At 36.8% G+C, this 23,537-nt stretch overlaps 1 protein-coding gene across 2 annotated transcripts in view; it reads left to right on the plus strand.

Moving 5' to 3' along the window:
• Positions 1-23,537, plus strand: part of GSTCD (glutathione S-transferase C-terminal domain containing) — a 77,892-nt gene that overhangs the window by 383 nt on the left and 53,972 nt on the right. The window contains exons 1-5 of one of the 2 annotated variants that reach the window (XM_074823212.1): positions 28-62; positions 9,100-9,531; positions 11,147-11,608; positions 17,240-17,494; positions 18,169-18,262. In XM_074823212.1, coding sequence (XP_074679313.1) covers positions 9,121-9,531; positions 11,147-11,608; positions 17,240-17,494; positions 18,169-18,262 — 1,222 coding nt within the window. In that variant the 5' untranslated portion in view covers positions 28-62; positions 9,100-9,120. Of the gene's footprint in view, positions 1-27; positions 63-9,099; positions 9,532-11,146; positions 11,609-17,239; positions 17,495-18,168; positions 18,263-23,537 lie in introns of those variants that run through there. The other variant, XM_074823211.1, reaches the window with a different exon arrangement.

Below are 23,537 nucleotides of genomic sequence, written 5' to 3' on the forward strand. Positions count from 1 at the left end.
GGGGCGGAAGCGGCGGAGCTGGTCCGCGTGCGGGGCCGGGAGAGCGGTGCGGGCGGGGCGGGGTAAGCGCGCGGGGACACGGAGCCGTGGCGGGAGGGGCGGGTGTTGCTGTCTCGTGGCCGTTACCGGCCGCGGCGGGAAGAGGCCGGTGCTGGCGGGAGCTGCCTGAGGGAGGGCGGCCGGCGGGTGTGCGGCGGCAGCAGCCGCCCCGGGGTCCCTCGCGGGCGAGGGCGGCGGGTCTGGGCGCTCTCCGCGCAGCCCTGGGGAGCCCCGGTTTTCTGCTTCCCCCTCGCCGGCGCTTCCTGAGAACGGCTGCGTCCGCCCCTTTGCCGTTAGTTGTCTTCTGTTGCGAAGGGGTGTTGGCTGGAAACAACTTGTTGAGGTGTTTGTCGGTGAAGACCAGTTGATGGAAAGACGTTTGTAGCCTTCGTGTCGTTCCTATGACGTTTGGTGACTTATGGCTAAGGTTTTTGGAAAAAAAAAGCAACAAAAGCAAATAAAAAGTTTCCGTGTTGACTACCGGGTCCTATTATTCTGGGCTGACAAACTGCAGGAGAAGCTTAGAGTGGAGGTTTTATGGACTAAATCTCTAAAGGAGTTTTAACTCTGGTATTATTTTATGCAACAGCCGAGTTCTGCTGTGCTGTCTTTTAAAGTTTGGCTTCTGTTCTTCTTAGCCCGTGTCTTACTTTCTTGAATCATTGACAACTTTTACTTCAGCGATATACCTGTCTGAAATTATGGTTTAAAGCTGTTAATGGAAAGCTTGGATGCTTCTCTTTGGATTCACTTGAGGATGCAGTAGTGGCCCTTAACTCATGCAGCAAATTGATTGTCTGGATAGAAATATAACTCCAACCTCCGAAGTTGTCAGCCTTAAAGCACAAGTTTTACTTTGTACTAAGTTAAATATTTGCTAGAGAAAAACTTATGTTTTTAAATGACTATGTCGACCATTTCTCAGATGTTAATATGTCTTTACCAGAATTTCTGTTTTAGCATGTAATAATTGACAAATAAATAAGATCTTTTTCAGGAACTAAAAGGAAGAGGATGTTTATATAATTATTTATTTATTTTTAAGTTTTCCTGGGAAACATTTGTTTTTAAACCAACAATTTTCTTAGTTACGTTGTTAACATAGTAGCTCAATGAAGCTAATTTAACTGCTGTTTAGTGCATGTTGAAAGGCAAGAGAAAATGGTAACCAACAATAGTGAAAAATTATAGTTACTTAATGTTTTTTATTTTTAAGTAACCAAGATGATTTTTATACCAAAGGTAGACAAGATTATTTATCTTTAAGTTACGTTGCAAATCCTGTGATGTTCGTTGCTTCTGCCTTTCCCTCCTTCAACAGTGGCTACTGTAAATAAGGCCGGTAAAGAATAATAAAAAAAAAATCTTCCCACAGAATTTACAGTCTAGTTAGAGGGGAAAAAAATGCCAGGAAAAATATTGTGAGTGAATCATGTAATGTCTTGTAGGTTTTGTTAGTTCTCTGCTATATTTTTTGTTTTATTGTGTATGTCTGTGTCTGCTTTTGTCTTAGTAAGCTGCCAAGGGATTCATAAATTTATCACATTTAATGGAGGGGTAGTGGTTATGTGAAAATACTTAGGTGAGAAAGTGCAACCAGGTAAGCTCTTAGGTCTTTCAGAGGAAAGGCTGTGCATAAATCCATTAGGAAGATGTACTCTGCAGAGCCAAAATAGTGCAGAAAAACATCTGTCTTAAAAACAAAAAAATACAGGAAACAAGACTTTATAGTCTGTGCTCAGAAATAAGATGTTAGGAGGAATTCTCTGAAGTAAAAGATGGGAGAGGGATGACATATGGCAGTGTAAGTGTACAGTTCAGTTGAAGCGATGATGCAAGAAGACCTTACCTTCTCACAGGAAACAATAAGGAAACACAGGTAAAGTCACTTACAGAAAGAACTCCTGGAAAGATTTATTTCAGTTTCTCTTCTGTGAGAGACTTGGGAATAAAATTAGCCTGATTGTAGTTTTACGTTGTATTCATAGACTGGACTTAAAAAAACCAAAACCAACCCCAAAACCAACCAAACAACAAAAAAAACCCTTAAGGAAAATGTCTGATTTTTAGGGTTGCTCTAGGACAAACTCCCTGTGTGACGGTGAACTAAAAATTCTCTTTGTGCTTCAGCTTTTTACGTGTATAATGGGAACACAGGAAACTTCCACCTGGCAAGACTTTAGGGAGGAAAGTCTGTGAGACAGTACATCATTGTTGTGATGAAGGGACGTAGAAGTCTTTACAGTAATGATCAATATAAATAAATCCAGACTGAATGCTTTGCTGTCCTAATGAAATAAATATGTAATGAGTTGCAGTCATTACAGAAGCCTGTTTTGTTAAAAATATTTTTTAAAGTTTTTGTGGGAATTAAAGCGTTAGAGTAATTCTGTTGATGTTGAAAAGCTCAGTGCAAAAAGCAGAGTGGAGTTTTCTGTTGCTAGCTTTCTCTGCCTTGTAGTCTGAAAAAGTCTGTCCTGCTGGTCTGAAAAATACATAACTTTAAACATCCCCATAATTAATATTTCCTGTTCTTTTCCAGTTTGTTTAAAAATTGCCAGCTTCTCTCTGCACAAATGGAATAGCACAATTTAAATTCAGGCAAGAAGTAAAAGAAAAATACTAGTTAACAACATGTTAGAGTAATAATTTTTGGTATATGATTATAGTAAAGGAAGAAGAGTCAGTGCTTCCAGTTGTGAAGAACTATTACGGTGATCTAGTCAGACATAAGACAGTAGAGATCTTGTGGCATGCATGGACAGTTGAACCGCCGCTATGAACTAGGACAGACTTCAGTGCTTGGGTAGTGAATGCAGTTCTTGTAGTTTGGACGTTTACATGGCAAAGCTTCTGTCCAGGACAGAAGTCTTGTTTCTTGTATTAGGTAATGTGCATTTTATTGACCTCTAAAATGTCTGGTACAATATTTTAATAATGCTACTCTCACCTTAGTAAATCTAGAACCAGATGTTGAATGGGGAAAGAGGAAGATCTATTTGAGTGGTTACCCTGTAATTCAAGATATGGGCCCTTGGAATGTTGCACGTGGCTTCACATCGGTCACTCTCTGTCTGAGGCTGAAAAAGAAAATTTGCTGGATAAAATTTTGAGGTAGTCACTGTGGCAAATAGATTTTTTATATCTAGAGGAGTAAGAGCAAGAGAAACCTGTTGGATTAGTCTAAATCGTAACTTCAAATATGAATTAAAAAAATTCCTAAGTTGCCAAGGTAGGCATGTTATTTGGCAATTGCACAGTCTGTGTGAAAGTTCTGTATGAGTTCAGAAATTACACTTTCCATGTAAGTGCTTTATGAAAAATAAAGGTGGAGAACTTTTAACAGTGCTTCCTTAAGTTGGTAGGTTCAGACAGCTGCGTTTAGAAGTCAGAAAATGGGATAAGGTGATTTACAAAAGATTTTCTCAGCAATTGAAGTCAGGCTATTTTTTTTCCCCCCTCTTCTTCATGTAGTAGGAAGTTCTAAATAGGTTAAAATTTCTTCTGTGTTTACCTCATGCATTATGAGCTCTATAGTTGCAACTGAATCTCTAATAGAGACTTAGTTTATTCAGAATGCCATTTGGCTGTTTAACTTACGTATCTATGAACAAGATTAACTTCATTGCTACGTTTTGACCTTCTGAAATCTGTGAAATACAAATAGATTAAAAAAGCAAAAAACCCTTAAACTTTTGACTGTTTTAAAGGACAGAAAGAAAAGTCCTTTGCTCCCTGACAGTCTTGTATATTAAGAATTAACTTAGAAACAATTTACAGCCAATCTAGTTGCAAAAAGTAACTTCCAAGTATAAACCAAAACAGTGGCCTTCATTCCTTTAGAATTCTGAAAAAAATGTTGTCTTCTACTGCTCAGCAATTAAGGGTGTTTACCTGGTAGCTGATTTTGACATGAACACTGTTAATTGCCTGACTTGGTCACCAGCAGAAATATCAGCTCATAAGCTTATCTGTTCTTGTTTGAGGATGGTACCTTCATCTTAATAATTTGTATTTTCAATTGGGTGAAGAATTAAGTGTGAGTATTGGAAGGAGGGGGAGGAGCAAGCCTGAGCAAATTGACAAGTGAATCTTAACCTTCATTAAATCAATAGTTAAGAGTTTTAAGAATACTTAGTTTGATATTTGAACCTGAATTATGAATTTAAAGATACATAACGTAACATACTTGTTTAGCTTCCTTGGAATTTAGAAGCAAGTTCTTTGGTAATTGTACAGGACATGTGTCCCTGGACCACTACACTGGGCATAGCAAAGGAGGAGAGAAACAGTTGGAGGATACAAACAAGAGCTTCAAGTGCAACATTTCTTTTGTTTTCCTGCTGAGTGAAGCTCTTCTTGTCATCCCTTGAAGGTTAGCTGCAGAAACAAAAGTATTACTGTCCTAAATGGACTCTAATTAAGAATAGAATTTGTTCTACCCCACATAGCAAGTTTAATAACTCGTTATCTAAATTGATCAGTAACAGAACAGGGAGTATCATTCTGGGAAACCAATTTCAGTGTTGTAGCAGTGCTAATTTCAGAAGAGAAAGGGACTTTGGTAGGAAGAATAGTAGTAGTGTAGTATATGAGAAAAATTTAGGACTATATTTGAAGATAATTGGACAGTATACTGCAAAGACACCTTCAGGTCAGGCACCATGAGTACTTGCAGGATCAGGGCCTTTAGTTAAGAGAGATCTAATTGCCTGCATGAACCAAAATGAATCCCTCTCATATGGATGATGAAATGGCAGATTGGTTTGTTAGGGTCTGGAAATCATTTCTGTATGTAAGTACCTATTCTCGGATTTAAGACCCCATCTTGTGAAATGTGCAATGTTCTCAACTCTCCCTGAAAACCAAAGAAATGAGACATTTGTATTTTTGTGATGAGAGTTGGAGTTGCCTCCTCCTCTGGAGTTTATTCTGCTAAGGGTAAGATACTAGTTACTTGCACGTTTGTCAGAAATTAGCAATTTACAGTTTGTTTTTATTTGGTTCAGAATTACTGACTGGAATGATTAATTGTTGCTGTATTGACACTGTCACTGTTTATGTGATTCCTTAAAAGGGAAATTCTCATAATATTGACCAGAAATTTCATCTTTGGTGTTTTCCTTACTCCTCCCATATGGGGAGAGTCTAATTAACCTAAACAGCTGCCTTAGCTTAACTTTTCTACCGCATCACCTTCATATGAGAATCCCTCTCTAAAATTTTTTATGAGTACTTTTAAAAAAAAAAAATAAAATCTGAGTAGCGAATGAATGTTTTACAAATGAGTGGTATTTGCATTTTTTTGCTTTTTGGGATAAATGCAATTTCAGCATGTTCACAAAACCTAGCTAAAGGAGAATCTAGCTATTGGAATACTTATTAAAAACAACTGCCTATCCAACTAGAAGAAAATATATAAATGTCTTTTTATATATCAGAAGATTCAACAGCAGATATTGCAGTTTCACTAAGAGCCTTGAGATTCTTATCAGTGAGCAATGAAAGCTCTGTTTTTATTTCAGGGTTAATATGGCTACCTGTGTTTGAGCGGCTAAACTTCAAATCATACTGAGCATCATGCTTACCTTTGTAGACCTGTTTGCTGGTTCTTTGTGCTTCATGGAGTTGAGTTGTATAGTTCTGTGGAGAGTTACTGGAGAACTTTTTTGTCCTTCTGGGCTCATGAGTAGAATTACAGGCAGGTGCTGGAGGACTGCTAGCCACTGAGTACAGTAGTTTGTGTTGTACTGGACAGTGTTAAGTGACAATCCCTCTCATGGGCTATCTAAGCTTATTTTAAGCACTCCCAAGCCTGTGTGAGGTGGCTTTACGTAAGGAAGGAGAATACGAGAAAGAACCAAGTCCGGGTCTGAACTGACTGTGTGGAGAAGGTATAACAAGTCATGGGACTAGACGGTACTATGCTGATTCAGTGAGATACAAAGACCTGTTGATGCTATCTAGGTCCAAGCCACTGACAAAACAAGTAATTTCCTGGGCTCCCTGTCACCTGCAGTTTCACATTTCTACCATGTACTTTTCACAGACACTTTTGCAGCTACGTGCTGAGTGACATTAGTTTACTGCCCTGGCTGAGGGGAGAGAAAAATCTTGGCCCTTTCTTCCTTCTCCCCCCGCAAATAATTTTTTCTCAATTCTGCAGACTGTTCTGATTTTACAGTGTGAGCACAGCGCTGCTGTTTAGATCATGTATGTCACTGTTTGTGTATTATTTCAGTTTTTGTAGAAGTTCGTTTAGGTTCAGAAAAATAATTCAGTCTCTTTGTCCTAGTTCACTGTGTTGCATCTGAGTAGTGGTAAATTACTGTGTAAGTTTACAAAAAATTACTTAGTTTTGAAGAAGTTAGTAAACACCCTTAAGCTGTCTGGCCCAGCTGTCTCCCAGAGGTTCTCTCTTCAAGGCATTTAGAAGAACATATGTTTCCTGAGTGTACCTTTGCTTCAGTGCAAAATCTGGAACCTTACCTAAAATGGTTGAGAGAAGTGACTTTAAGATACTCTGGACTGAATGAAGTAGGCTGCATGCATATTCCCATTTTCTGACCCTGCAAGAGAGTGGAGTGGGTAGCCCTGGACAACATCTGCTTGTCCAGCTTCAGCAAGAACCCAGTATTAGTTTCTGTGGTTTATGTGACTTCTGTATGTGATAGTTGTGTACCTGCAGAGAAGAGTAATTGAATTTGACCAGACAAATTTCAAGTCAAATTTCAAACTTCAAGGAGACAGGTAGATTAATAGGATAGTGTCAGCTGTGGCATTTACTGTGTTGAATACAGAGCAAACCAGTAACCAACAAGTCATTATTTCCAATCAGTTACTGTCTCTAGACTGACTGACAGCTGCTACCTATTACTCATTGCTGCTGGGTAGAAGTAATTTTGCTTAACGGATTGGAGGAGAATTCACATTGACAGTGTTCACCCTTTCATCTACCAGTTTTCATAGCAGGACATTTTTGTCATTTTAATCAGTAGCCTGATTAAGTAGTACCTCTATTTGGACATCTTTCAGGTTTGTTTGTTTTCCTTTTTTTAATTTAGTATAATGATATGTTATCCTCTGTGGGGAAACAGTGCTTTAGAGCTGCTCCTCTGGATGAAAATGGGTAAGGGCCAGTGTGCCTATTGAGAGTACCTGTGTGGTGAAAAGGTTGATGTTTTACTTGTGCAGTTCTGTGTGATGGATTTGGAATCATTTGTAAGAACAGGTGATTAACAGGTGGAAACTACAGAATAATATACTTTAAACCTCTTTGGAATTTACCAAAATATTTAGCTGTTCTATACAGCATGATAGTGACCAAAAAAGCTGATTGTGTCCAGTAAGGTCAACCAGAAGAAAAAACTCTGGTGAAGTGATTTGTGAGGTGAATTGTATGTCTTCGTGGCTAGAGTGGCCAGGAAAAGATGGGGTTGTATGCTCCATGGTTCCCATGGAAAGTAAAAACAACCCAAATGCATGTGAGAGTACTATTTAATATTGAAAGAAGTACTATAGTTGAGGATATAAGTTTAAATTCTAGCAACTATGGATTTATCAGTTAAGACTAACTCTTCTTGACTAATCTCAACAGTACCTTCCACAGAACTGTACTTACAATATTGAATCTGTCTCAATTTATATGCTGTCAAGATTTATCCAAATAAAATAGCTTTTAGGAAGGTAGGTATCTTATTATGTATTGTACTATTCTTTGTGTGGCAAGTGTATTAATTAAAGAAAAATGACAGTACTACTATGTTGAGCCACTGTTGTTCTGAGGCAAAGTCATGTCATGGTTTAAAAATACTTCACTAAAACAATCATTATAATGATCTTTACTTAATGTCAGGTGGACTTGCTTTTAGTCTTCCACTGCCTTGTTTTGGACCATTGATTTAACTTGGTGATAGATGATATAAAATAGTAAAATTAATGTACACATCTACATGGAAAAAAAAGTCAATAGATACATCAAATGAAAACCTTTTTTGCTTTTTTAAGAATTACATCATATTCATGTAACTGTATAGAGACCTTATTAATCTAGACAGTTATTTGAAAGACTGATGCTGTTCCAGTGTTGCTTGTGCTTTATATATATGTATATAAAAAACCATGCTGGCTTTTCCTAGCAACATTCAAATTTCTTTTATTATAATAAAGCTTTCTTCTGTAATGATTGTTTTAAGAGTGCCATCTAGTGTCCAAAGCTTTTCAGTACGAGTTGTGATTTATAAGCTAATGAGCAATTTTATTGAGTGATGGAGTAGAAAAATTATTGCATCATTGTTTTATATTAAACTGGTGTGGAATAGTTTAATAGGAAGAAATGTAATTTTCAACCAAGTATAAGGAAAATGAATTTAAGTTTTTAATATAATGAGAAGGCATTGATTTCAGCTATGTTACTGTTGTATTTAACTACTTGAAAGTAGTTGTGTGTTTGAGGTGTTCATGTAGCATTCTTGAAATGAATGGGTTTTTTTCTTCTTATGTGTCCTCTTGACCTTCAGTTAGTATCTCACCAGGTTCTAGATAAATTTTTAATACAAACCCCAGTATTATTTCTCATGGCCTAAATACCCTCTATATACGTGCCTTCTAACAGTTACAGAAAGACATATGTGTGCATTAGAAAACTGACTGTTGTAGATATGTGCTCAGGAACTTGTTTTTTCAGTAATATATGGTTAATGTTGTGGGAGATTATTGATTTTAAAAAAAAGCTTTGCTATAAAATGTTTCAACACTAAAAAATTTAAAAGGAAATATTTTCTTTTGGTTTTGTGTGTTTTGTTTAATGTCAGAAGTATGCTAAAATGTAAAAAAAAATACACAGATCATTTCAGTGATTTGATGTGAAAAGACAGTGTGAAACCATTCATTTCTCTCAAGAAGAGCCTGCAGTTCACTTATTTAGGCAGGGTGTCTTTAATAGTGTCTTATGTTAAAATACTTTTTAGCAGATAGTAGAAGGACCACTGTTTCAAACCCTCTTTTTTGTTCTAAATTCAATATTCTTTTATGAATGTTGTGCTCTGATTTCTATTTCAGGAACTTCAGCTCAGGAGGAAGATGAAAGATAGTGTTGCTGAAGAACATTTATATTTGGGTTTTTCTCATAAGTACAGAGATAGTATCTTTCCTCTTCATACATCAATTTCACTGTTTTTGCTATCCTACTGTGACTGCAAATTATTCAAAATTTTCTTAGTGCCGACTGGTGAAGATGTGGATGATCAGTTTGTGACAAAAAACCTCCTTGGTGATCTTGAGGTCCATTTAATCTCCAGATGCCAGCTTCCAGTGGTAGTGCAGAGCTGCTGTTTACCTGCTGTTGTTGTGAAAGATGGCAAGTTCTGCCGAGCTGGCCTTTCTGTTGTCTTAAGGCATATAATACAGAAAACGTATGAGGCAGATCCATCTAAGAAGGATGTTTTGGAACTCTTAGGCTTTAAGAAGACCTGCCTAAAAGCCTGTGCTGAAGTGAGTGCATCTCTTTCTCTTAGATACATTAATAGGGGTTTTTATAATCATTAAATACTCTGAAGGAGACTCTTAATATTTATGTAAACTAGGTTCTTTTAGTAAGAACTTAGAAAATGAAATTTCCTCAGTGGAGAAGTATCTGTATTTTGGCATAAAGATGAAAAATAATTATTTTTAAAGATACTACTTTCTAGCAGCAAAAAAAGAACCTAAGCATTCAAAAAATAGGTCAGATCTTTGTTTCATGTGTAGCAGTGTAGCTTCAATGCACAGCTCTTGTAATTTGAAGTAAACTAAGAAATACCTAATTTATTGTTAATTTTGATTTCAAGAGCACTGTATACTTTTAGCCTTCATCACTGCCAAGGAGGCGCACTGCTGGCTTATGTTTAGCTTATGCTCACCAGGATGTCCAGGGTCTTTTCAGCAGAGCTGCTACCTGGCTAGGTAGTCAGTCCCTACCCTGTACCATTACAGGGGTTTAGCCCGTCCTGGGTGCAGGATGTTTTACTGGGTTTCATGTCAGTTCCTGTCAGCCAGTTCTCTAGCCTGTACAGGCCCCTGTGAGTGGGAGCTCTTTTGTGGAGTTTGCTGACTGCTCTGCTCAACACACTGTCACCCTTGATGTGAGTGTATTCCACCTCCCCCTCCAAGTCATTGGTAAACATAATTAAATAGGATAGGCCTCAGCATAGACCCTTAAAGAGCTCCACTTCTAACTGACCTTCAGGTAGAGTGTGAACCATTAACCACTACTACCCTTTGAGTTGATATTTCAGACCATTTGTCACATAGCACTTTACCCATCCGGCAGCTTGTCCATCTATACTTGCCTTCCTCACTCCTCTCAGGAGGTTGAACTCCACTGTTTCATCATCGCTACATCCATGGTTGCCATTGATTACTATGCCTCTAACCCATTTCAGTCCTGTTGGTGAGTAGCAGATCTGGGGAAGCAGATATCCTGTGTTAGTCCATCTAGCACTAGCATAATTTGTCCCTGACATCCTCCAGAAACCGCTAGTTCTGATCTCTTCTTGGAACTGCTGAAAAACTTGATTCTGTATTTCAGGTGGCTGCAAAGTGAGTAAACTGAATGAGAAAAAAAAAAAGTTTAAGTTTTAAAACCTTTAAGTACAGATAATAAGGAAAAGAGGACAAGGATAAGAACATGAAAAAAAGTAATTTTTTTTTTTTTAAGGTGCTGTTCAGTTAGACAAAAGTTTTTTGATGTTGCATACTAAAATACCACTAATGCATTTCTGTAAAATAAATGTGCTCAAAATCTGTTCAGTGTAATCAGGTTTTATTACCAGCACTTGGTAGAGCTGATATATATAAATCAGTCACAGTTTTGCTTCTTATGAGTTATGCAGGCACCCTAATCTTATGCCAATAAGGAGTAAAATTATGCTATACTGGATAACTGTTCATTCTGTTATTTAGGTTCCTCATTCTGCTATTGCAAAAGCAATGCAGAGTATCTGAGCTTCTAAGATTAACAAAGAATGTATTTGAAGCTGGAATTTCTTTGCTTAAAGTGGACAAAAAGATACCCTGGATTTTGTTTCTCTTTCTGTATAGACATTAATTACATAAATTTATCTGACAGGTTAGCCAGTGGACCAGACTTTGTGAGATCAGCATACCTCTGGCTGTGGAAGGATTTTTGACGGCATCTCCTGAGCACTGTCAGACTATTCCTCCTGACATTTTACAGCTTGAAAGGAAGCTTGGAGAACCTGTCCGAGTACATAATGATGACAAAATTCGAAGGCAAAAACTTCAACAACAGAAGGCAGATGCCAAGGCTGCAGTGCCTGTACTTGGTAAAGAAGCAACAGAGGAGGGAAAACCAGTGGAAATGCATGAACACCCACTCCCAAGTTTGGAACTGAGCATAGCTTTCTCCAAGCTACTTGTCCAGGAAGCATCAAATGCAGTCAACAGGGAGGCTGCTCACATCAGGAGAACAAAAACCTCTGACCTTCCACTTTTGGACCATGTTTTTGCAGAAGGGCTTTATTTTACCTTGACAGATATAGTGCTTTTGCCATGCATCCATCAGTTCTTGGTAAGACAACAAGTTCTGCCAATATTAAGTAGTGTATATGTATTTTTTTTTAAGAACTGGGACGTTGTAAAATATGTTAATTTAAAATATAACGTGGTGTTTGAAATGTGAACTTAACCTGAAACAGAAGATTTGTCTTTGTTATTGTACAACAAAAAACGGTGAGATCACCAAATTACTTTTAAATACATAGCACGTCAACACTATCAACTGTTAAAATATTATGCTGAAATATTTTGGCACCAAGTTGCCCAGAAAATTCCTCCATGAAAAATACTTAAAGTACATTCTAATATGCATAAAGCAAAAGTAGGGAAGCATGAACCTATCTTCCTGCTTGAGTTTAGTGTACTAGATTTATGACAGTGACTCAATAGATATTTTTCTAAAATGAGACCATTTTTTCCGTGAGGAATTTTTTGAAATTTGGAATTTTGATTCCATCATAAATTGCAGATTTTAAAAGGAGGGAGGATTGAGAATGGTATGATAATTTTAAAATACTAGAAGAGATGTCCGTCATGAGAGTTTTAACATGAACACTGAAAGTACATTGTAATATGGATAGGAAGGAAGTAGTTAAGCATGAACCTCTTTTAATTTTGGTTTCAGTGTACTGGGGGACAAGGCAAAATTAATTCCTACCCAGTTTGTTGGACTTGTACTACATGGATATTAATCTGAATTGGAATTCTTTTCAGCAAAGACTTGAAACTTTATGTGACTTTATCTTGACATGGATGGATATGCCTAAAAGAAAACAAATACCTTCTAAGAAAGCAAGAATGCCTTCTAGGGAGGCAGTGAATGGAGAGAGATTCAGGGACTGTAGTGGCTTTTTAGAGGTGTGAAGCCTTGGCTCTCCTTACCCCTACTAGAGTGAAGTGGTACTTGTGTATTGACTAGGGAAAGACTTCCAAAAGCTCATTCATTTATGCTACTGGTATGCATTCATGCTACTGGTATATAATTTCTTGAGATTCTCTTGAGAATTTTTTTTTTGTCTAATACAGTGTGCTATGACTTCTGAATTGCTGATTTCTCCTTATAATAGGTTAATTAGTCTTAATCTCTGCTGTTGTTTTCTTCTAGTTCCTAGGAATGACTTCTTTGTTGGGAGGAAACATTCCTGTGTAGCCAACATGGCTTTTTATCAAGCCCTCCCACAAAATAAACCAGTTTCATTGCACATCTGTAGATAAAGATGAGTGCCTAAGACAGCATAATACCTACATATCAGCAAACCTTTTATTATTCTGTGCAGGTTTTTTTTACAAAACTTTGTATTCTTCTTCAAGCAAGGACGAATCACTGTGACCCTGCTCAGAAATGAGGTGGTGTGTCTAGGGAGCCAGCTTCTTTGGGATGTGCTTCAGTCCCTGAAACTTCCAGTCATCTGGAGTTTTGTCATTCATAGTATTGTTGCTACTAAACTGTTTTTCATGGTTTGTGGAATGTCCTTTGTTTACTGCAGTGAAAGGAGAAGTTCCTTGGAAAAGGTTACATTGCTAGAAGCTCTTGAAGTAAAGTTTATAACTGAAAAGTTACCATTCTCCTTGCAGTCCTGTGAGATTGGCTGCTGCTTTTTTTTTTTTTTTCCTAATATAATCTTGTGTTACCTGTATGGTCCAATAGCATATGGAGAGAAAGCCCACACTTTCCTTTAGGGAAGTTGAATGTTTTCCTATCAGATTGTGTAAGTATTTTGGAAATGCCAAAAGTGTGGTCTATTCAAAGATGCCTTTGTCTCTCTTCTCCTTTGTAGTCAACGTAGCACGTTCCCAGTACTGAACAAACACCAGTGGGCTGGTTTCAATTGTCTTCATCTTTGTCTTTCTCCTTCACTTCAAGAGGTTTTTGTGGCACAATGAGGAAAAACAGTGTATGCCAGCAAAGTAACATGGACACTGTATATAGTGGGTATATGCAAATTTCATTGTGAGTGTAGGACTATTTTGCATCCTGTGATGTGTTTAGAGATCTGTAAAGATCTCCCAGTCTGTATAAGGAGGAATTTGAAACCTTCAAAGACTTTCATCAAGATAAAACAAGAAAAGCACTGACACAGCTGGCAGTCAGGGCACCACATAGAATGTGGAAAACTGGGGAATAATCTTTACTCCTCGACATAGAATGCCATTATAGAAACACTGTCGCAAGTGGCAAAGCTGATTTTAGAAGTTTCTGCACTCCAGGAGGCAGTTTGCCAGACTATTGGTTGTGTCAACTTGACTGCAATTTGAATCAGTGAAATCCCGTCTCTGTAGCTTTTGATCAATGATCTGTTAAAAACTCATTTCACCCTTCTTGTAGGGTAGAGCCTTAGTCACTTGGTTATTGAATCTTTTGTGGTGCATCTCTCAGTTGGTACAAAATTTATCTGGGCCTGAGAAGGAGATTCCATGTGCGTATGCTGGTTGTTGGTTTTTTTGTCGCACTTACCTAGTAAGTGTCAGTGTCTTGCAGATTCTGTTGTACAAATAGCTTAACGTTTGGATTAGGAAAATATATCAAAATACATTTTGAGCCTAATAAAGCCATGCAATTTGATTTTTATTTACTTTTTTTTTTAACCCATGATGCCCCCCTTTTCTCCCTCTACCCTCTTCTAGTTTCTGGAAGGAGGTAGGGCTTGTAGTGCAAGTGATAAGCTCAGCTTCAAAACCAGTTTACAGTGGGAAGAACTTCTGTGGCAAGACTGTGTGAGTCCTGCTCAGCACAGTCTGTGTACTTAGTTTTATGAGGATGTATACATGGAAAAGAACTAAGGAAATTTGTAACAAATGTGTCTTTATTTCGCATGACAATAAAATGATACGAGTTTGCCTACTACCGGTATTCCTGCAGTTGCTCTATGAGATTGATAGCTAGGCTGGTATCTGTTGCCAGGAAGAGCTCTGAGTGAAGATGGTATGCGCATTTTGATTTTGCAGGTTGTTTTACCAAATTTGCCTTATGGTGTTTGAAAACAAATGGAATTCCTGGAGAAGATGCTGTCAGTCAGATTCAGAGAAACAATCTCTAAAATCAAGATAACTACTAGCGAACATTAATGTGTGACAAATGTCCAATTTATAATTTTTTTAACCAAGATCATCATCCTCAGTGGATTTCTGTATGGTAATAGCAATATGGGAATCCAGAAGTAGGTTAATATGACTGTCTTTGAATTAAGATGATGAGTTATTTTACCAAAATAGTTAATTCATTGCTGCTTTGTTTGTTTTCCATATAATGTAATAGAGGATTAACAGCAATTTCTGTATAGATGATACTAAACAAAAGTAGTAAGACAAAATGCTTTCCTATTATTTAAAAAACTTTAATGTATTTCAGTCTTCTTTGTTTTTCCAAGGCCTTTTTAAATAAGAAGACCATAACTTTTTACAGTAATGTTTGATTTACTGGTGCTAGGTATGAGAAGATTCTTGGATCAGATGCACAATTGATCTCAGCAATCCAATTGAAATCATTCTGTAGATGTACTGTGAGCAGCTGACAATGCTGTATTTATTTGCTTTTCATGTGTGACCCTTGCGCCTTGGTGGTCTGCAGTTTATGCGCTATATATTGTGTAATCCATTTGTGTTAGCTTGCACCAAGGATTGTCCTTAAAAAACTGGCTTTCAGTTTCATTTTTACCTAAATTGTAAGAGCTCTGGGATAATGTTGTTTTATTTCTGTTCTCTGGTGAATGATCATTTTCTAAGCAATTATACCTCGGTTCCTACAGTTATCATCAAAATTGAATAACTTGCATCTGAAAGCTTCTTGCAGGCAGTGGGTTGAAACTGCTCTGGTTGATGGAAGTGCCAGAGTTAATTCTGTATTAAAATGATATTTATCACTTATATAACTGGACTTCTGGTTTTAAAAAGATCATTATAGTTGCACTTCCACTTTGCTTTAAGGGTGTGAATAATTACGAAGTCTTCAATGGGTATGTGTCTGGAAAGTATCATACAGTAAATTTGAGGAGACATGACTAGCTGATTGTAATTATAATTACCAAAAGTAAGATAATGAAGCTGAAGAGTTGTTTTTCATTACCTCATTCCATTTCTGTTATCTTTCTGAGGTTAGCTTTGTTACGCTTTCTATTAGTTGTAACTGTTTAAAATTAATAGAAGAATAACAAAAGCTCTGTTCTCCATCTGGGAGAAACCACTATTCACTTTTTAAAATACAATTTAGAACACTTGTTATCAAGTGTAACAGTGCCTCTTAGAATTGCTTTCCAAAAGACTTCTTCCTTAACTGAATTAATGTATTTCTGCTTGTGTTACCATTAGGATATTGAATTAGATACTAAAATTACACAGTTCATCCTCCTTTTGCTTCTTTAGCTATTACTAATTACTTGTGATTACCCTAAGAACATTATAAACACAGCATGCAAGAAAGCTGATAGAAATTTTGTGTCATTTCAAGTGTTCTTTTCCAATTTCTATTTTCACACTGAGGACAGATGTGTGGAGCAGCATTGTTTTTGCATGGCCTTTTCTGCGTTTTCCTGTAATCATGATTTTTAATTTTCTGCTTAAAGCAGGCACAACATCACAAAATAGTTGAGGTTGGAGGGCACCTCTGAAGATCATCTTGTCTAACCTCTCTGCTCAGAGCAGGGTAAGCTAGAGCCAGTTACCCAGGGTTGTGTCCAGTCAGGTTTGGAGTGTCTCTAGGGATGGAGACTTCTCAACCTCTCCTGTAAGAGGATGATCTTCACTGTTCTAAAATGTTTAGGAACCTGATCAAAAATTATTTAAGTTCACCAAATGTGTCCTTTTTAAAATCAGCTGGTCTTCATGTAAAAATGTGATTTGGGTATGTTTTTTATAATATATGCACCATATTCTTATTAAAGAATTTTTTTGTTTGTTTACACTTAAAACTCTAATTTCTTTTGAAGGCATCTCACCGTCATGCATACTTAATTCAGAAAAGAAATATACTACTTACCATTTTTGTGTAAAAATGCTAAGTTAAATGGTAAAAAAGTTTGAGTACATATATGATTTAAGAAAAAATTTTGGATTCAGTGCTAGGAAGAGAAAAGGCACAGATGTAGTGCAAAGGCTTCAGTAAAGACCAGGGGCAATGTATGCCTGTGCCTGTTTTGCTGTTCCCACGTAGTTAAAGGTATTTCAGACTTGCAGTTGCCAGCAAAACAGCTGTCAGTGGATGAGCTTTAAAGGGCTACAGGGTTTCTCTTGGGAAGGAAGAGCATTCAGGTGTCATGCATAGAGTTCAGTATTCATCGCAAATTACTGCGTGGGGTTTTTTTGGGATTACCAACCAAAATGAATCATTCCCTTGTTAGGAAATAGCAGATAATTAAGAATATTATTTAAATTGTGTTTTCCTGTTACTGTCTGAAATTATGATGAAATTGGTCATGTGAACCTTTTCATCCTGTTAAGCAAATGGGAATTGCAGGTGAAGTCTAAGTGGCCAACTTTCAATTCCACCTGCAGGCCTGAACTCTTAACTGGTTAGCTCATTGCATTACTATCATCCTATGAGTGGGTATGCTCGGCGTGGAGCCAAGCTCGCTTCTGTAGTTCGTGCCTTCTTGTGGCTTATAGGAAGAAATTTACAGTAGCAAGTAACCTTTCCATTTTATTTTTCTAGGTTTCCAGCATAAAACAAGGGAAAAATCTGGTAAATTTACCTCTGATATCCAGTTGGTATCGAAGAGTTCAAGAAGTACCTGGAGTAAAGAAAGCTGCTAGCAAATGCAGTATGGCACTTCTCCAGCTTCCAGAGTTGATGTCTGCTCCAGAGGAACAGCTACAAGACTTCTCTTCAGTTCCTGATGAATTAGAAGAGGAGAATGAAGACAGTAATTTTATAGGTGGTCCAAGGCCAACTATGACTAAGTTAATGGTAATTTAAGCTTTTAATGAGTTATTTTTAATAGGAGTATTGTGCTTGATTTGAAATAGGTGAAATTTATTAGAACTGAAGAAGTAAAAATACCTTTTGCCCATCTTCTGTCTGATATGCATTGACTTAAAAGTGATTTTACTTTTTTGTTCTAATAGTTGATCATTCAGGAATTGAGCAAAGATAGGACTGCTGGAAGCCCTATCAATAATTCTGAATAATCAAAGCAACTTTTTGTTTGAATTGCAATATTGTATTCTTCTTTTAAAGTGATTTATAAAAAGGATGACAAAAGACGTTACTCTGATGTTTGGCTTCATTATTCTATTGCTTCTGTTTGGGTTTTTTGCTTTTTGATTAGAGCTTTGAACATCTGGGAACCCTAATGAGTTTTGTTAAAGAAAATTCTCTGTTATGTTCCATAATTCTCAATATTTTTTGCATAGAGGCTGACAGCATTTCTTAAAGAAAATTAACAGGTCTTTCTTGTGACAATGAGAGAAATAAATAATTTGAATCCCATGTAATGTAGAGTCAGCTGCCTCTTTAGTTTCAGTTAGGCTGAAAGTGTTGCATATTTTGATCTGATGCCGTTAAATGCAGTGGAAATTTTGCTACCAACTTCAGTGGGTAAAGGAGCAGGGTCTTAATTTGTTTTTCCTCCTTTCACATAGGAAAATGGTATTGAAGCAAAGTTTTCTCCTCATCCATGCCCCAGCTGGACCCTAGACTGGACTAATCTACCATCTGCAGTCAATCCTGGAGAAGGTAAGCATTTTTATGCATGTGTGTATGTACTTAACAGTGCCTTCTTCTGGTGAAGCTACCTAACTGTTTCATACTCATTAGAAAAATTTGGTAGCTACATATGAGTGAGTCTTCCCTTGTGTGGCAGTGTTCCCCGCCCTGTAGGGGTTGTTTGCTTTGCTTGGTTGCAGGGCGGTCTGTTGCCTACTGTCCACAGTTCTACAGAGAAAAAACTGATTTATCACAATGTTTGTTGTTTTCATTGGTGTTGTGAATATTGAATACCTCTTCTACCACACAGTAGAGTTTCCTCTAAAAGGTCTCATACATACTGCCAGACAGTAAGAAGTTAGTGGATGGTAACTCCTTTCTGTAGGGAAGAAGAAGGTTTGCGTTCTTTTGTGTAAATAAGATAACTTAGATACTGAAGTCAGTCTAGCCTCAGTGGTGTAGAACTTCTGATTTAAAGAGTACAGAAATATACATGCAAAGTATAGATGCTCTTCAGTGACCAATATGTGAAATTCCTCACAGAATATGTTAGGAATCACTGAAAAGCTATAGGCACTTACAAAAAAGGCTTTTTAAAAAAAATATCTAATTATGTGAATACAGCATGTATTCCCATCTACAATATACAGGCTATAAAAATAAGATCAAATTTTAAGTTGGTTTCCTCTGGTGTGTAGTTCACAAAGCCATGACAAAACCCTCATCTATACCATTTATATAAAGTGTCCATCCTTCTAACCTGAGCTGTTTTCCTTTGGTTTGTCCTGAGAGAACTCTTTACTGGGAAGTTGCACACCCTGCTTTAATTACTGATTCTTTCTTTTAGCGTGGAAGAAAAAACAAAACAAAACTTGGTTTTGCACCTGTCAACATTACATGATGCTTCTTCAGACTTTATGGGGATGTTTTTGATATACTACTTATGTTAAAATAGCTCTGCAGTCTGACTGCTGAAATGCTCAGAGGTTTACGTGTATTGAATTTCTGTGACAAGTTCTGTATTTTGCTGGAAGTGAATAAACTTTTTTGCTTATTTCCAGTGCTCAGGGTTTTGGCTGTAAGTTTTAGTTCTTTTCTTGAGATATCTGTTTTCTTCTATTTGAAAGAAAATTTTGAAAAAGATGCATAACATACAAAAACACATAATGAATGTATATTTGGAAATTTTGTGCTGGAAAGAGTCTCTTGGACTCAGTTTGACTGGGAGAAAAATCAACTCCTGCTGCTTCCTGCCTGCTTGTGTGCTCGCTCTCTCTTTTTTCATGTTTGCTGAAATAGTTACTCATGACATCGATATCTGAAATCGGTTTTCAGTTAAATATTTTGGAAGATTTGCTAGCTCAACAAGGTGCCATGAGGGAGAGCTTTCACCTCCCTCCATCCAAGATCACAGTGGTGCTGATGCCATTTTCTGATTTAGGGAAACTCCAGATGGTTGTGTTTTTAGTCCAGGAGCAACAGAGACACATAGGATGAAAAGAGATTTCCTGATATGAGAACTGATTTTGTTTTTTGGTTGGATATATCAGCATGCTTACCTCTGGTGTTTTAAGTGGTACTGTTCTGTTTCCTGATTCTTTTGCTAGTACAGCCTAATCATTGTTATATGAATTGAATTCTCAATATTTTACTACTAAATCCTACCTGGCACACTAAGAAAATAGTCACTGGATCTGACAGGGTGTTAAACTGGATTTAAATAATGCAATTCAAACTCTCACACAGATTACCCCTATAACTGGTAAATTTCCTCTTACTAATGTTCACAGCAGTTGAGACAAAGTAGAGAATGTTCAGTTATAAAAACCAAAGATATCACTTTGTTTTTTATTCACTTTAAATTTAATTTGCCGGAAAATCTTAATTTAATCATATACATGATATCCTGTCTTTGTTCTATCTCATCTTAGATAACTCAGAATTTGTTATATGTATGTGGAAGTTCTTAGGTTGAGTTGTTCAGTCTGTCTGTAAGTCTAATTAGACCACTTTGCTGTCACAGAAAAGAATTACTGATGATTTCAGTTCTAATATATTATTTATATTAGACATTTAAGTTCATTCAGTTTTTTGATAGGGACTATTTACTGTTGCAAAACTAAAGATTATGACATCACGATTTTAATTTAATTTGCTTAGTGGCATTTCTGAAGCAGAATGAGATAGGCAGTTGGACTAGATGATCATTATAGGTCTCTTCCAGCTGAAATAGTCTGACCACTTCAGGGCTGACCAAGTTAAAGCATGTTAAGGGGATTGTCCAAATGCCTCTTAAACACTGACAGTCTTGGAGCATTGACCACGTCTCTAGGAAGCCTGTTCCAGTGTTTGACCACCCTTTTGGTAAACAAATGCTTCATAATGTCCAGTCTAAACCTCCCCTGATGCAGCTTTGAGCTATTCCCATGTGAAAACCTCTGTTCTAGTCCTGATGCAATTTTTAAAAGGTATTTGGTTGACCAAAATGCAGTCATGTTTACATTTTGGATATCCTCCAGCTTTTTAAATTTCTAAATTACTTCTAAAATATTTGTCTTCTAAAGTTGTGTATATTGGCCTTGAAACATGTGAATCTGTAAGCCTTTGTGAGCATCTGGACTGTACTTGAAACATTGCAAAATATCCCAAAATATAGTATCTTACTGCCTTCTGTAACTGTTGATATTCTAGGATATTGTAGTTGTTGAGTTGTTGTTACAAACTTTCACTTTTGGAAGGAATTTGACACAAAATATTTAACTTATTTTAAAATGTATTGTAAACGTTGGTTTCTGTTCTAGTTTACTATATAAAAGCTTGGCCAGTACTTGAAGTATATTTTTTCTAAGGTTGTTTTCCAAATCTATGTTTAGAACAGAAATATGTTGATATTGTCTATTAAATACGGAATCCAAAACCTCTCAGCACTTCGTTGTTTCTTCCAAGTCACATAATGTATAAAGACTTACCTGCAAGCACACAAACCGAATCTTTCTCACTAAATGCATCTCTTGATCCTGAAAAATCAATTTGTGCAAAATCTCAAAAGAAAATGTAGTATTTCTAAGTTATATTGGAGGCAAATACTGGAAACTTGTATGCCATTACAATATTTAATGAAATAATTATTTGCAATAAACACTTCAGTTGGCAGAGATCCTAGCCCAGAGGTCCTAACCAAGCTTGGTGCTTGGTTGTGTTGAGCTTTCCATAGAAGCAAAGGTAGATACGATTGTAAATATGTACAGACAGTACAAGAAGAGGGTGGCAGGTCAGAATATGAAAGTGTAGGTGGTTATAATGTGAGACTGATGGAAAATGAGATACTTAAATCAGCAGTACAGGGAAATAATCACATGATGTATGTCAGCATAGAAAATGTTCTCATTTTTTTTTTTTTGACAAGGTGGTGGCTAAAATTTTGTGAAGAGGGTCTTGTTGAGATAGGAATGCTGAATGGAAATAGTGTGCTACTGCTGATTAAATGTGAGGTCTGGGAAAGAGAAGGTTATATTTAATTAGATTTGTGTCCAACAGAGAAATGGGGCATCTCTTCTGTGGTTTCACAGTTCATATTAGGAAGCAGTAGTAAGGATTTTTTTTATCCTTTTTGGAACTTCAGTCAATCCTGGAGTCTGCTTGTATACCTGGTCCTCTGCGTGTGTGTGAAATTGTTCCTTCTCTTCAGGCTAATTTCCTATTAGCTGCAAAGGCTTGTGGATATCAAGATCAGTTTGGTTATGATTAGAAGTGCTTCCTTTAGGCTCACCTAAAGCACATTAAGGAGAGGGGGGAAAGTGTGTGTATGTGGAAATGGAGAGCGATAACCCTTGTTGCCACTTTATTATTCTGATGATATATGGGGATGTAAGTCTTTGCTGTGATTTTTTTCATCAAGCATTGTATTCACTGTGAAACAAAAAAAAGGGAGAAAGGTTATATTTTTTTAACAGGAATCTATTTTTTCTTTAAAACAGCTTTTTATTTATTTTTTTACCCAACTGTGAAATTCAAGAATGAGAAAAAAAACTGGCCCACAGTCTCACAAACGCTTTCTTCTTTTCTCATGAGTTGAAATACTTGTTAAGCAGGAAGTACTTAAAAGAAGAAAAGTGCTTTATTTGTGGTATCTCATTCTGAAATTACCAGCTAGACTGACAAAGCATGCATGTGATGGTATTTACTTAGAAAGGTAGTAGTTATCTGTGAACAAATTATACTATTCTTTCCAAAGTATGAAACTGCTCCCAGAATGAATGTAGCAAGTAGTAAACTACATTCTGTAGGCTTGTGAGTAATGCTCTCTTCATAAAAATATTTTTTCTTAAATGAAGGAATTATAGTAGGTCAGAAAAGAGCTCCTTAGCTGAAATATGACTTGCTGTCAGGTGAATGTGGAAAGACCACTGTAATAAAAACCAGGAGGAGTACATGCACAGCAGGAGATAGTTCAATTACAGAATCTGTGAAGAGTTTGAGGTGGAGGAATTTAGTTTAAAAAATGTAGGCAGATAAATAAAGCTAGATCAAAATAAATGAATGCATTTTACAAGTGCAGCTTGCTCTTACCAATTAATGGAAGACATGTAGCCCTTTAACTCTGTAGTTGGCCCTATTTTCCTAAACAAGTACATTTCAATGGATTGTGTATAAACATGACTCCCAGTTAAGCATGTCAAGTATTTTATATGCTTCGTTACTCCTAGTATTGAATTGATTAGGACAAGCATTGGACTTGAGGTGAAATTTTCCATGTATGAATGTTAAAAAGCCGATATGGAAAAAGAAAAGACCTTTCACATCTTCGGTGTCCAGCACACAAGTGTAAGAAACGGTGTGTTACTACATTGCAAGGCAATGCATACCTGCCTACCTGAAGACAGAATGACTATGATCAAGTTTGTTTCATTTATGTTTGCTTTGTGATCAGTAGCAAGTTGATGGCCACATTAAATGACTATATAAAACTATCACAGAAAGGTTAGCCTGGATAAAACAATACCCTGATTGATACTTGCCCCTTGTTTGCATTCAAGCCTTCAGACCTTTGAGAAAGTTGCTAGATTTTTAGAATGCTTAGCTTTTAAAATGAGACAGAATTTGGAAAGCCCAACATCTGTGGTTCAGGGGTAAGGATGTCCCTTAAATGGTTGTTGAGAAGAGATTTGTTACCTTGAATTATGAGCCACAGAGTAATTCAAAATTGCGGGAGAGAAGCAGAATTCAGGAAATACAAGTATATAATATTTAAAAGGTTGCCATTATGTTGTCTTTTTTTCCTAAATAATTTATGTCAGCTGAGAAT

Source organism: Strix aluco, chromosome 4 (genome assembly GCF_031877795.1).
Source record: "Strix aluco isolate bStrAlu1 chromosome 4, bStrAlu1.hap1, whole genome shotgun sequence".
Lineage (NCBI taxonomy): Eukaryota > Metazoa > Chordata > Aves > Strigiformes > Strigidae > Strix > Strix aluco.